The following is a 15,254-nucleotide window of genomic DNA, read 5'->3' as shown; positions in this document are numbered from 1 at the left end:
CGAACGAACGAACGAGCGAGCGAGCGAGCGAGCGAGCGAGCGAGCGAGCGAGCGAACGAACGAGCGAACGAACGAGCGAACGAACGAGCGAACGAGCGAGCGAGCGAACGAACGAACGAACGAACGAACGAACGAACGAACGAACGAACGAACGAACGAACGAACGAACGAACGAACGAACGAACGAACGAACGAACGAACGAACGAACGAACGAACGAACGAACGAGCGAACGAACGAACGAACGAACAAGCGAACGAACGAATGAACGAGCAAGCGAGCGAACGAGCGAACGAACGAGCGAGCGAGCGAACGAACGAACGAGCGAGCGAACGAACGAGCGAGCGAGCGAGGCGAGCCAGCGCGGCAATACCACGCGGAGAGAGGCCGTTGGCCCCACGGTCGACGGTGCAATGGTGCAGTGTGCAACTCCTCTGACACGGAGGGAAGGAGGGAGGGTGCAAACGCACGCACGCACGCACGCACGCACGCACGCACGCACGCACGCACGTACGCATATACATGTATACATACGCGAGAGAGTGCGAGTTCACGCGAGTGTATATCGTCCGTCAAGTCATCCGCGTGCGGGGGCACGAGAGCGTACGAGAGCCTTGAAGTGCGGATTGCGTGTGGGTCGCGATGTGACGAGAGGAGGCAGGGGGGATAAAGCGCGAAATAGGGAGAGAAGAAAAAAGAAGAAAAAGAAAGAGAAAAGAGGAGAAGAGAGAAAGTGGGGAAAGGGGTAAAAAGGGGGAAGAAGAAGAGAAAGAGGTGGAAGAGAAGGAAGAGGAGGGAGAGAAAGAGAGAGGAAGAAAAGGGAGAAGAGAAGAGAGAAAGAGAGAGAGAGAGAGAGAGAGAGAAGGGGGAAGAGAGAGAGAGGTTCAGTTCGTGTCTAAGAGTATTTACAAAATCGGAGTTTAAATTGTCATGATATCCAAGCGCCGCGAATGCATCGAGTAAATCGACATAAATGAATGTGCGCGAATTAAGGAAATATCGGCGAATTTAACTTGACGCGTCTTTAAACTTGTCACGCTTTCGCGCAGACTTTTTAAATGAGAAAATAAAGAGAGATCCGAGATATGTGTTAACAACAACGCGTTTCTTTACGAAAGATTTCACATTTTTATAAGTATTTGTAGAAAAGACAGAAGTTTTATATTTTATTTAAAGTAATAAAGACATGTCAAGAATCATTTTACTGTACATACTTCTGAAAAATGTATCTGCGTATGACTTTTGTTTCTCTCTATGTAAAAAAAAAATTCAATTTTGTGTTAATATTAAATGATAAAATTCGCCCATTATTAGCCAAAACACATTTGTAACGCATGATAGAACAGATCAATTTACGTTGTATAATATAAATATATATATATTCAGCGGTTTAAGCTTGAATTAACAAACACGCACACAAAGCGCATATAGGTAGTCGCAAAACGGCGATTACATCATAGAGCGCATTACGCGGCCCACTCTCAAATCGAATGCAGACTTTCGTATAAACAGCATCGAGCAGTGGAGGGAGAGGAAGAGGGAGGGAGGGAGGGAGGGAGGGAGGGAGGGAGGGAGGGAGGGAGGGAGAGAGAGAGAGAGAGAGAGAGAGAGAGAGAGAGAGAGAGAGAGAGAGAGAGAAAGATCCATTCGATGCTTTCGGAGCAATCCGCTTCCCGATGAAAAGCTGCATTCCATTTATGAAATATACAGAAGATGACAAAACGAGAGTGAGGGAGCGGTGATCGCTCGCGTTCTTCGGCCGTGAATGAATATTGGTCGGATTCGAGCTGACGACGCGAGCGCGGGGGCGCGCGGGTCTCGGCGCAGGGAACCGGGGCGCCCCGGGGCACGGAGAATACGGTCGTCGTCCTCTGTTCCCGGGGAACGAAATATATGTGAGAAACACATAGCCGATGTTCCGGCTGCTGCCAATTTCCTACGGGTCGGCCGGGATCAGTCCGTGTGCGTAAAGCCGACGTACTTTCTATTTATTTATTTCCCGTCTGGCGACAACCTCACCGGGAAGTGCCACGGGGGTTCGAGTAGACACCGGGGCCAGATGGGAACCACGTCCCGATGTCGCTTATTGCTCGTTAGAGCCGGTCGGCGACGTCGCGACTTTCTTCTTCTGAGCACGGAAAAGAAAATCTCGCTGTGGCCGCGGCTCGTAAGGAGAGAACACGACTTTTCTCATTCCTTAATAGGCAACGCACAGATGCTCGTGGCATTTCTGCCGTGACCCAAGACACTTGTCAAAATTTATCTGACACTTTGCTGTCAATAATTAGAGAGAATTTCATCGGCGGTTAACAACATTATCTGCATTCGGTCCTCTTTAAAACTTTTCTTCGCGATTTTAAAGCGACGACGCATGATACTGTATAACGTGAAGAAATTGCGCAAAAATTGCGAACAAACTACACTACGTATGGTCGATTATTTGAGATAACGGAGATATCGTACCGGCAATTAAAGGTAAAAGAAAGGGCGCATGCTGTTCACGATCGTCGTTACCTTTAATGAACCGACAAGTTGGACTTTGTGTGTGAAATTAAATTACGCTCTGCGCGCCGTTCGCGTCGTGCCGAGGAGGACGATCATCAAACTCGTGGCTATTGTACTCGACAAATTAATGCGTCAGAAACGAACGGGAGGTCGTCTCTCGGGATGAGTCCGGGCCGATGATGATACAGTGATGATGTACGCGATAACCGGGAGATCGGCCGAGGAAGCGTGTCGAATCCGGACTTCACGCCTCTCGATCGCGCTAACGTCCGCGATTTTTCTCCGGGATTGTTTCTCCCGGCGGTTCATCGGCGACGAGAGGGGGGGGGAGGAGCACGCCAAGAAAGTCCGGTTTCTTCCCACGGATAAAGAACCGCGTCTGTTCGCGCGAAAAACTCGTCTGGTGTCCATCCGCCTACCCCGCGCGCCCTACATCGTCCCGCGCCTTTCTTGCCATTCGCACGCGGTTTCGGTTCTATTGGCGAAATTTATTTGGCGAAGAGAAACGGCCGCGGGTCCGGACACACGATGTCGCACATGTTGACTGAATGTTTCAGATGCACCGTTCTTCGTCATTCTTCGTGCACTGCGTCCTGCAAAAACGCGCATGTACAGAGGCACCATGTACCACGATCAAATTGACAAAACGCCTCATCGGGGCTATCTTGAGATTATTTATAATCATAAATAAAAATTTTAGATATTTATAAAATTATTAATAAAAATTTTAGATATTTGTAAAATTATAATAATTATAATTTTATAATGAAGAGACAAAAATCACTTTAATCTCTTGTTGAGATGCAAGAGATAGCGACTGGCGGTATTTACATCGGTTATTCGCGCCCTAATTTTCGAGATTAAAGTGAAAATGCGAGAGAATGCGCGGGAGTAACGCGTATCCGCATATCCAAGTCTAGATAATGCCAATCCGAGGGCGTATCTGTCCTGTCGCCCACGAAAAATCCAAACTACTAACATACCAATATCCACGAAACGTGCAGTCGCATAATATAGAAAATCCCGAGTAGGCCTCCGACAACTGCCGGTAGGAATGTAACGTAGAGTCGCTGAGCCTGACGCTCGAGAGGTTTTAAAAGCGGCATTATTAGTACGACGACACTCGGCGCGCGATGCTGGCACGACGCTTCATAAATATAAATACGAATGCATAATCGATGAAAGCGAGCGTCTATCGAGCAATGGCAGCTGCATGACAAATGAACGCGTCAGAGTCGTCATCGTCATCATCATTATCATCATCATTATCATCATCATTATCATCATCGTTGACATCGATCGAGGGAAGTGGGGGGAGGCGGAAAGGGAGGGGAAAGGCGACAGAAATACTTTAAAGGAGAAAAACGCCACTATAACGAAAATAGCTATTTAATATCTGCGTGTCTCTTCGAATTATTACACGATACACAATAGTGCTAGTATAATATTTAAACGTTCCTACTTTTAACGCGTTGTGAAAAATTGATGGACCGTGGATTTTGCGTTCGTTCCAACCGGGATGGTGGGATCTCATAAAATCGACAGTAATTCCGCTAAAATACCCGTTTTTCCTCCGTCATTATTCGCCAACAATATTCATCGTCGGATTTATTTTCCCTGGTGGAAACAATGATAATCCGCGAACAGCGAGATATAATGTTAAATTGGATTTTCCGTTTTGATTAAATAAAATAGTAGAGAGCGGCGGCAAAAGGTATTGTCATTAATTCCAAGCGATTCGGCCAAGGCTATACGCGTGCAATGACTGCTCACAATGCGTATCGCTGCACGTAGCACTGCATATAATATCGCAGTTCAAGTTTAGCTACCGCATCCTCCGTGCGTACAACAACTGACGGTCTCGTTCGCCACTTTATCGCGCGTCCCACTTCCCGTCAGGAATTCGCTTATCTGGAAATTATTTTAGTCGGCATTACGCCCACGTCCTCGGCGAAATTATTTAAACTGCAGCAAAACGACTCATTCGGAAAAAAATTAAGCGTATCTATTTTATATATATATATATATATATATATATATATATGTGTGTGTGTGTGTGTAATTATTACACCTAATTCTGCGAAATATCGAAAACTCCGCTGTGTCTTTCAATCACATTTAAATAAAGAGCGCATTTTTACAAATAATTTTGAAGCATTATGCGGTTAATTTCACATGCACAATCGAAAATATTATTAGCACGAAATAACAATGCTTTTATAAAAAAATAGAAACTTATTTATTTTTATAGCAATTTCTTTCCCTTACAATTGTTTTTCATTTTCATAATTGAGAATAATATTGTGTATTATTAACAATCAACAATCTTAAAATGAATGAATTAGTTAATGCTGTGATGTATCAAACTCTCTATATAATTAAATAAATGTAATAATAAATGTAATAAATTTCGTAAACATGTTTTTTCATTCCTATCCATCTTACATGGAAAGCGCTTTTGCCCAAGGTTGTTTTACGGCAAGGTTGTTCCATAAGAAATTCTTTGCTTTATTCCACATTCGATTCTTCGTTTTCTGTAGGTACATGGGTCCCATATGCCTGCTCAATTTCTGTAAATGTCCTTCCTTTGGTTTCCACCATGCAGAAGATCACGAAAAACATGCTCAAGCCGCATATCAGGGCAAAGAAGGAAAACACCACAGAAATATCTACTACTGCGATGGTGCTTGGAAAGGATATCGTAATCGTAAACGCCAGTATCCAATTGAAGAAAGCCGCGCTGGACGACGCTGCACCTTTCAAACGCGTAGGAAAAATCTCGCCCATGTAGGACCAGGGAATTGGACCTGGCATAAATCAAACGTTCGATAAAATTTTCTTGCTGATAATCGTGTCTATCGTCGAGAATCTTAAAAAGTAAGTTTTGTTCGTTTCTCTAAATATTCACCGCGGACGAAGAATAAAGTTATTCTAACGTAAATCTCTTCGGAGAATATTCGAATCGGAGAACGATAGCTATACATAAACTACGAGAGAAAACTCTGAGAAAGTTGCAAGAGCAAATACGTGACGAGTAATAACTCTCAATTTCTTCTTCATAAGAGGGATATGTTTTCTGATAGCTCGATCAATGCGAGTGCATCGTCGATTCAAGCTCACTCGTCGCGCATCGTTATTACTAACCAGCTCCGAGGCAAAAGGCGAGTATGTAGACGCACGTCGACGTGAGTGGCAGCCAGTACATTCGCTCTGCCTGTTCCGGTTGATAATTCTTCAAGACGAAGAAAACCGCCAAAGCCGACAAACAGATGCACATCGTTGCCGTAGAGATCACCATGAGTATCTTGCGTCCCAGCTACGAATGTTCCCGATCGCATCGGTAATGCCGGCCGTTAGATAAATTATAGATCGCGTAATCGTGTGGAACACGACTCGACATCATAATAAACTTATCAAAGTATAACCTTGTCGATTAACAGTGCCGCCGCTACGCAAGCTACTATCTGGACGGTGCCGAAAATGACCAGCTCTACTAACGACTCCATGCCGACGCCAGTGGCCTCGAAGATTGTTAAACCATAGAATATTATGGCGTTAATACCGCTGAATTGCTGGGCAAACATCAGACCGTAGGCCACACCCAAAGTCTTCAATACAGGCTTCTTCATAAAGGCTGCGATAGTAGGTCTTTGCAACTTGCTTCTCTCCACTTGTTTCTGTTGCCTCCCATTTATGAAAAGGCGAATTAATAAAGACGTATGCATATTATTATTATTGTTATTGCTATTGTTGCTGTTATTATATCGGCTCTACTATTATTAAATAATAGCATTTTTATAAAATTAACAATTAATATCTAAGAGAATTTCATAATCCTATTTAAATTTGTTATATACATTTGAGCCTCACTATAAAAGATCCGCTATTGTTCTTTAAATATCATTAAACATAATTTAAAACATAATTTAAATATCACTATTGTATTCAGACAGAGTTATTTTACAAATTAACATTTTCGCAAACTCACTTAGTTGTTCAAATTTAAAGAATTTCACTTGACCGACGAGGTTGTAACGTTGCAATTATAATGTTTAACCAACCTTGAACGCGTCGATCTCCGGCTCGATATCGAAATCCAGACCGCGAAAGAACCGCATGGACTTTCGCGCATCTTCTTCCTTATTTTTGATCAAGTAGAACAACGGGCTCTCCGGCATGAAGGCCATCGTTACGCCGAACACGATCGGCGCGATGCAACAGAGGCTGGATATCGCGATCACGTTTCGCGTGAAACCGGTGCAGTACGCATATAGTATACCGATCACGAGCAACAACTGGAAGAAGACGCCCGTCGTTCCTGTTACGAGAAAGGAAGAACCGCATAATGAAGTTGCTACCTCTTCTTCTTTGCCTCTCATCGCTCGGCTAAACGACGACGGTAAATCGCACGCTCGCATTAGCGATGCAAGGAGAACGAGTTCGTGTGCTGAACGATGATAGGCACTAATAATCATCGCTCTGCAAGCCATCTTATTCTACGTCCCGATTACCCACATTACACTACGCGTCATTATTATTATTGTTGAATCAATCCGTATTCGAAATTGTTTTCATCTCACGTCAAAGTATATCAGTCTCACACTCTTTATTTGAATAGCATGCTACGATATACTTGTACTATACACAGCGTTTCAAAAGTAGAGGCTAATCGTTTGGGAGGTGATTGGGAAGCCAAAAACAAGAAAAAAAGTTGATATAAACAGAGATCTGAAAATGTATTGTTTTCGAGTTATCATCATTTTTATGTTTTATGAAATTTCAAATTGCTTTGCTTTCGAATCATTTTGTTAAAAAAGAAAGAAGATATGATCTTTATGAGTTTTATAATATAATTAAAGTTAAATAAAAATTAAGAAAAGTTAAATAAAAGTTGCGGATTGCTTTAGCAGAGTGCATCACATGGAGATACAGCTTAGCATCTCTTGGCCAGAGGTCAGGGGACTCCACAGTTATGCATCCCGAGTAATTTTAAAATAGCCCGTAACTTTTTTATTTGACTTTAATTATGTTATAAAACTCATAAAGACCACCTCTTCTTTTAATTTTGATAAAAAAATTCGGAAACAAAGCAATTTCCAATTTCAATGTAAAAATAGGTATATTCGGATATATATATATCCATATCAATATATCCATTTCTTTCTTGTTTCAGGATTCCTATTCATCTCCCGAGTGATTGCTCTCGACTGAAACGCTATGTATACTTGCATCAGAATTTGATAACATTTTTTTAAATAAATACAATGAGAATGTGCCACATGACTGAATTATACGTTAGTGATCCTTCTTCAGATACACGAGTCGTAAATAAATGACGCTATCCCTGCTATAAATTACCCTCGAGGGGTACTAGGATTAATCGCCATGTACCTCTGATCTCTTTCTCGGAGATCTCCGCGGAGTAGACGGGCGCCAGAACGCAGCACATGCCGCCGCAGGCGCCGGTCATGATCCTGCCGATCACGAAAAGCGGCGCCTGCGTGCCCGCGGAGATGAGCAGGATCCAGCCAGTGATGAAGACCGGGACCAGGACCATCATCGTCCACTTCCGGCCGATCCTGTCGATTAGTAGGGGCACCGCGAGAGTGCCTAGCGCCGCGCCGATCGGGAACACAGCCGCGATCACGTTTATCATGAAGTCATCTATCCTGCTTTTCAGTATTTCGACACACGGCGCACTCCAACCGAGGCCGCATCCCAACGAGAATCCACCCATGCAGGCTGCGCGAAAGAAGAAAAGGAGGAGTTCGTTGACTGCGAACACGACCACGAGGATTTACGTTACACGTATGGCAATTTGTTCGCCCCGACGTGTCTCTATAACGACGGCCGTTCTTTAAGCCGCAGTGTACTTGAAACGCTCCCTCCCCCTCTCCCTCGCCATTCTGTCTTCTGTCCAACGTTTTTTTTTTTTTTCTCACCGGATGTTCATTATGGCACTACGCGACATTTAATAATTCCGACATGTCCACCCAATGTACCCTTCGCGTTTTCTCTCGGCCGCTTGTCGTCGTCATTGTCGTCGCGACGATGCCGATTGCTGGCAGTCATTAACCCTTTGACTCTCAGCTCTCGTGTACATCGTTTGATGCAATGCAATATCGCACGCGTATATCGCAGGAACGTCGAGGAGGTTTTAAAGGTTACCCCCGAAAAATTTATCCGCTCCCATGACATCGACTATCTTACGTAAAAGAGGGAACCTGCAGCAGCGCCGACGTATTGGCGAATCCTCCTACGAAACACGGCGAGGAAAGTCTGTCGGCTTTCTGTCATTCTTATTTAGTATCGGTTAAGACAAAGATTGAACAACATTGACTTATTTATAGACCGTCGCGAAACCGACTGCGCTCTTCTTCGCTTCGCGATGTTCATTCCTTTCTAATTTCCTCGCTATATTCATTCATCGTGAATGAGAGATATATATAGTGCGTGATATTCCATTATTATAATTTTTATATATAATAAATTTTGGCAATTTTGGAAATTGATAATAAATACTGCATTATTATGAAAAATAACGCGCACAAAAACTTCCAGACGTACAATCTAGAAACCATTCGCGCAGCGTAATAGCTCAAGTTCTCTCAATCTTCTATGTTCATTTCTAATGGCCGAGTCATGTATGTATGTAGTGCTTCATTATCCCAACGTTGCAGTTAAACGCATTGCACAATGGAAAGCATGAAGAATGGAAAATCGGTTAATCGTAAGCTAATCGTAAGGCGCTCACGACCCAGTATACATCAGGAAGCCTTTTCCATTCTCTTTATTTTTATCCTTTCTCACGTTCCGTGCAAATTCTATTCAAGTGCTATTTCAAGGCGCTTATATGGTCGTTTTATAAGATTGCTGTGGATTACTCCGAATTGGCGTCATAATTGCATGATTGCCGAATGATCACACGCGTAACGAAACTTTTGCTCCTGAATGACGTAAGAATGCATAAAGAAGTGCAATCTAAAAGCGTGTATACTCTCCTATATTTCTATATGGTATAAATTATGTTATAAACAACATTATTAGTAACATAAAAGGCGTAAGAAAAATTTTGTCATCTGAATTACAAGAAATAAGACAGATGCAATGTTTTTATGAAACTTAATTTGTAGAATATAAAATTAAAATAAGAAAATTAATAGATAATTTATAAATAATTCATTATCTTATTAATATAGAAGACAAATGCGTTTCTCCCAAAATACATTATACAGAATCATTCTATTTCTACGTACAGCCTCCTATTTCTTCATGTTATTCCGACGTTAATTTTGAACGTGTGTGATACGTTACCTAGAAACCCTCTTTGAACTAGGGCTAAGTAAATAATCGTCCTTGTGTCCCACAAATGCAAAACAGGCACTAATGGCGAAATAGCGTAACGGACACGCTAATTACGACGTCATGTTCTCGCCATGAGCTCGTAGGCAAGCGTCGGACGATTTCAAACTATTAAAGGCCACGATCGACGAAGTTGGCGCATTTTCGTGCTCCAATAAACTTGACGAGTCTCTCTCGCATACTGTGTCGGGACGACGGAGTCTGCGACACCGATGGTAATGGGGATAACGTCCCTTCCTTACGCCCAGTTACTTCGGCTAACGACATTCAAATTCTATTAAGGCGCCGCGATGTGCGCTTGACAACTTTCCGATTGCAGATCGGGTCCTCGAAGCGGAGGATTCTCCTCCGGTGGTAAAACGATCGATAAGAACAAATGCGGAAACGAGACATTTATCTGTATACGGCGCACGAGAATTGCGTGGCAATCAACTATAGCCCTGTATCTCTATTTAAAAGCGACCTCACACAGACAGATTATAAGATCTAACGAGAATGATATCGTTGTAATATACAGGCTGTTTCAAAAGTGAAAGTTTCAATGGAGGTGATTGGGAAAAAGAAAATAAGAAAAAAAGTTTAACATAGATCCGTAAATGCATTGTTTTCGAGTTATTTTTATGTTGAAATTTCAAATTGTTTTGTTTTCAAATCTTTTTGTCAAAATTGAAAGAAGAGATGGAGTCTTTATGAATTTTATAACATAATTAAAGTTAAATAAGTCACGGATTGTTTTAGTACTACACAGAATGCTACTACACCATATGACGATATGGCCCGCTTAATATCTCTTGGCAGAGATCAGGATTTCACAGTTATGCATCCCGAGTAGTGCTAAAACAACACACAACTTTCATTTGACTTTAATTATGTTAAAACTCATATTAAAACTCAGACTTCTCTTCTTACAATTTTAATAAAAATATTCAAAAGCAGAGCAATTTCAAACTTCAACGTGAAAATGGCAACTGTCCGAAAACAACGCATTTTCGGACTTCACATCAATTTTCTTTCTTGTTTTTGGGTCCCCATTCATCTTCCGGGTGATTGACTTCGACTTACGGAACACCCTATATGTATATCCAAATGCGCAATTCCGATACGTAACATAATTAAAGCCGTGACAACGTCATTTACCAGATATTCAATTAACACGCTCAATGCCATGACGATCATCGATAATTGGTTACGATATTGATACATTTCGTTGATACGGAATGCATTGTACAAAATTACACACGTATAACATTTGACAAGAAAACCAATTAAGCAGAGAATGTTTGCGAGAAGGCAACATTTGCCTATTAAAAGATTTAATACGTAATCTGTAATTATAGTGTTTTAAACGCAATTACAATCTGTGCGGAACGTTCAATTTTTCAGTTTGCAATAAATTTTAAACAAAGATTGAATAAAAAATATCGAATCTCTCGATATTATTTCGCATAATACATCGTGTAATTGCGCAAAAAGATACATCAATGCCATTCCCATTAATAGCAGCAAAAACTCTCGGAATGTATAAATATCGATCTGACGATAAAAAAAAAAACTATTTTTCATGCATACTTCGATTTGCAGTCAATTCAAGGTTACTGCGCTGTTCTTGTAAACCTTTCGATTACGACATTCATTTACATATGTCGTCGATTAACTAAATTATCGTGCATCATAATAGAAACTACATTATCCACATTGTTACGTTCAGCGATTGTTTGCCCACATCGAATATAGATGGCTGGTAAATACGTTACGTAATTCTTAAGCTGTTTTTCTAGATTCTATTATCATAACAATCGTATCAACGATCTTTGCTCACATCAATTTGTACCAGAATTAGACTGTGATGTCCAGAATCAAGTCTGACCAAACCATCTTATTCATTCTTGCGAACAGCGACCTATGAGAACGCCCGATATTATCGATAACGATAGAAAAGTACCGCATACGTATGAATCTTGATCGGCTGGCTCGAACATTTTCCAAGGAAGAAGAAAAAAGACGGCATGACACGATGTCCCCAAATGGAATTCCCCTAACGTGAACCGATAAGGACCGTCGCAATATGTGCCTGGAGAAAAATTTCCCGTAACTCGAGAGCATATTGTTCCCCCGACGTATGAAGAATTCACCCCGTTACTATTCGCCGCTCTCGTGAATTTATCTATAATGGAGCAATAGCCTTTCAAAAACTCATGCAGTCACTTTTCTTTCTTCTCTGCTTCCCAAGCATAAACGACAGAATGAACTCACGAAGAAGGAGACGCCATATTTTCACATTTCATTGTTATTCCTATAAATCGCAAATCTAAATAGCTTTGCTCGGAATTATCTTTGCTTATATTCCATTTATAATTCTAATTATATAATTATAATCGCCTCAGATTATCTTGTAATAATCTGCATTAAATCGCAACGAGTGCGTTTTAATGACATCGATAATAACAAACAATGAGTCACACACGTCGCAATCTAACTACTGAACATTGAATCGACGATTTCCATCAACGGTGACAGTCGTAATCGTTGCCAATGCGTAAAAATTCTTGAAATCGTGGCGCGCAATTTCGCTTAATCGCGCGAAACGCATTTCGCGCGAACGATGCGATAATTGTCTTCCGGCCATCGCGTGCCGAGCTGCCTTTTTACGATGTACAAATCGAATGCGGAGAGGACGCGAGTCTCGAGCACGTCGTGCTCGCTCCGGTAACATCGGAGTCCCGGGATCCTCTTCTCTCACCGTGAGAAAAGCTCATTTGCATATAAATATAAGTAAAAAGTGCATTTGCATTTAAATGCGCGACCTGCGGGACCGCGGTATTCTCGCTCTCGTCTCTTCGATGTCGCACTCTCGATCGAACGGTGGATATCTCCGTACGGATAATGACACACGAGGTTTAATAAAGGTCCCGGCAAATGAAAATGAATGACTCTATTAGTTTTTCGAAACAATTACTTTTCATCGATCGAAAGTTATACCGATGTCACGTGAATAAATGTCGCTTTATTATTCTGAGCTAAAAAAAGCAAATATTTTTGCATATATCCTCATCCTGTTTGTCAATCTAAATTCAAAAAATTATATATCTTCCTAAAATATATGTGAAAAAAAAACGATAATTGTAATAGATAAATAATCACTGAATATACGATGCAGATTCAATGAAAAAAATCAATAATTGTCTAAAGTAATATTCACACCAAGCAACAAACACGAAGAAAGAACACATGAAAAAAAGTAGTTGTACTGAAATGTCTAAAAATTTGATTAGATACAGATATGAAAATAATCTTGTCGTGTCATCAAATTATAAAAAAATGCTGAAATTGGTTGCTAAAATATCATAAATTTTTGCAGTATTATCATGTTACATAATTATTTCGATGGCTCAACAAAATTATTTTCAAATCTATATCTGGACAATTTTTTTAATACTTCAGCAAAGTCGTTGTTTTTATAAAAATGTGAGTGAACAATTGGCTTTAATAAATAATACCGACAACGATATATTCGTAAAACGAGTTGATCGTTATTTCCTTTATATTATCTATTCAATTTTATTCATTTATTTATATCTATTCACGCTGGTTTAGCTATTCCGGCTTAAAATTCGATAGCTATGAATAATCATAGCCGAATTTCAAGAAATAACGCGTATAGAAAACGAGTGCGTGTTAACTGCAAAGTCGGTCGGCGAGTTCCTGAAAGCGGATCCCTGCGAGCTACCGCTGCTGCATCGGCATAGGAAAGAAGAGAACAGGTCGGCAACCACTATGGTGCTTATGCAGTTGCACGAATCGAGAAGCTGTAAGACGAGAAACGTTTAACCGTGGTAGAGTATAAAATAGCCCGCCGGCGCGAGAAGCGCGATAACGTTTCAATTAGTTGCGAATGCCTTGGTTCACAGGGCGCAAAGTACCTAAGTTTGTAATCTGGAAGACCTCGATTCTAAGAGACCTCGACGTCGCTTAAATTATCACGCTGGACCGTGAGTAATTAATCCGGCCGATTAGTAGTCAGTCACTTACTCCGATTCCCGTTAATAAATGGAAATTTACGAAGTAAATAATTAGTACTCGCGGCGTAAATTAAAAAAAAACCGCGAGTTTCCGCTGATAAGAAAACCTAACGAAAAGTATCGGCTTAATAAATAGCTGCGTTCACTTACGATGGATAAAAAAAACCGGATGGATATAGAACACGAGGCATTCCGTCGGAATCGATTAACTATCGCGTTAAAAACCTCGAGGCAAAAACTTTGCGGAAATTTGCGGTAATTCCGCGCGCTCAATTATCCGGCGGCGCCAAAAATCGGCGGCACCAACCCTTACGAAATCCCACTTGGAGAACAAGAAGAATTGAACGTAATCGCACATACGCGTTAATGAAATTTCTAGAAGGAAGAGAGCGTATGTAATTTTCACAAATCTCTCTCGGATCTCTCTCGCTCTCCACCTCCGTTTCTAACGTGTATGCGACTTCTAAACAACTTACATAAGCGGCCGACTCGCTTAGCCACCTTGAAGTCGGTCGTTGCCGCTATCTCCGCTGTAATAACATCGACATATACGTCGAAGGTTTGCAACTTGCGACTGCCAATTCTAGCACGCAACGCTTTCGCAGTACGCGAGCGCGAATTAAAAACTGGAATACATTTATCAAATATTAAATTCAGAGGCGACAGAACGTCTCTTTGGCAACCGTTTCGCTCTCCGTCCCCCTCCCTCCGTCTTGCACTCGAGAATATAACTTCGTGCATTTAGACACAATCAAAACATGCTTTTGCGTCAGTGGAAACAAGTCGGACAGCTTACTAGATACGCCAACCAAGATCTTGATATTAAAATTTCGATCGACATTCCAACATTGGCTAATACTGCGTCTCGCCGTGATTACTGAACCAGCACTTGGACGCGAATTAAAATCTTAAATTGTTATAACGTTAAAATCGCTATAGTCCGTTTGGTCTGTAATTTATTTCCTTAGTGGATGTGAGTGTGAACGACCGAGATGCGAAAATGTCAAGGAACTTACTTACTAAAGAATAACGTACTTAACTTGTGTACTTACATTCCGCTCGCACTACTCACATCGGTTTTCTATTTAGTTGCATAAGCAAAGACGTTTCCTTACCTGCAAATAAAAAAGAAAAATATTAATGACACAAGTATTAATGGGAAGAGCAAAATAATTTATTATTGGGATAATGCATTCTTCAACGCATATATAATCGTTACAAAATTTAATTCATAAATTTGTGTCATAGTGTTATTCAACAGAAAAAAACAATCTTATGTATAAACTGAATTATTAAATCATTTCTTTAAAGATAAATTATGAATGCCATTACTAAAGAAAACGTGTTAAAATAGAATAAATATGAAGCG

The 15,254-nt window shown here is 41.1% G+C and overlaps 2 protein-coding genes across 2 annotated transcripts in view; both read right to left on the bottom strand.

The window, feature by feature from the left end:
* Positions 1-15,254, bottom strand: part of LOC105427907 (headcase protein) — a 166,327-nt gene that overhangs the window by 83,456 nt on the left and 67,617 nt on the right. The window lies entirely within an intron of this gene.
* On the bottom strand, positions 1,569-14,201 carry LOC105427908 (facilitated trehalose transporter Tret1-2 homolog). Its single transcript, XM_089082574.1, has 5 exons — positions 7,896-14,201; positions 6,566-6,822; positions 5,930-6,181; positions 5,649-5,820; positions 1,569-5,311 (listed from the first exon to the last, which is right to left on the bottom strand). Exons 1-5 carry the CDS (start codon positions 8,239-8,241, stop codon positions 5,013-5,015), a joined length of 1,326 nt encoding a protein of 441 aa, XP_088938700.1. The 5' UTR covers positions 8,242-14,201; the 3' UTR covers positions 1,569-5,012.

This window comes from Pogonomyrmex barbatus, unplaced genomic scaffold, assembly GCF_055798465.1.
Source record: "Pogonomyrmex barbatus isolate J1 unplaced genomic scaffold, ASM5579846v1 scaffold6, whole genome shotgun sequence".
In the NCBI taxonomy this organism is placed as follows: Eukaryota; Metazoa; Arthropoda; class Insecta; order Hymenoptera; family Formicidae; genus Pogonomyrmex; species Pogonomyrmex barbatus.
The sequence above is the reverse complement of the archived record's forward strand: the minus strand, read 5'-3'. Positions and strand labels throughout refer to the sequence as shown.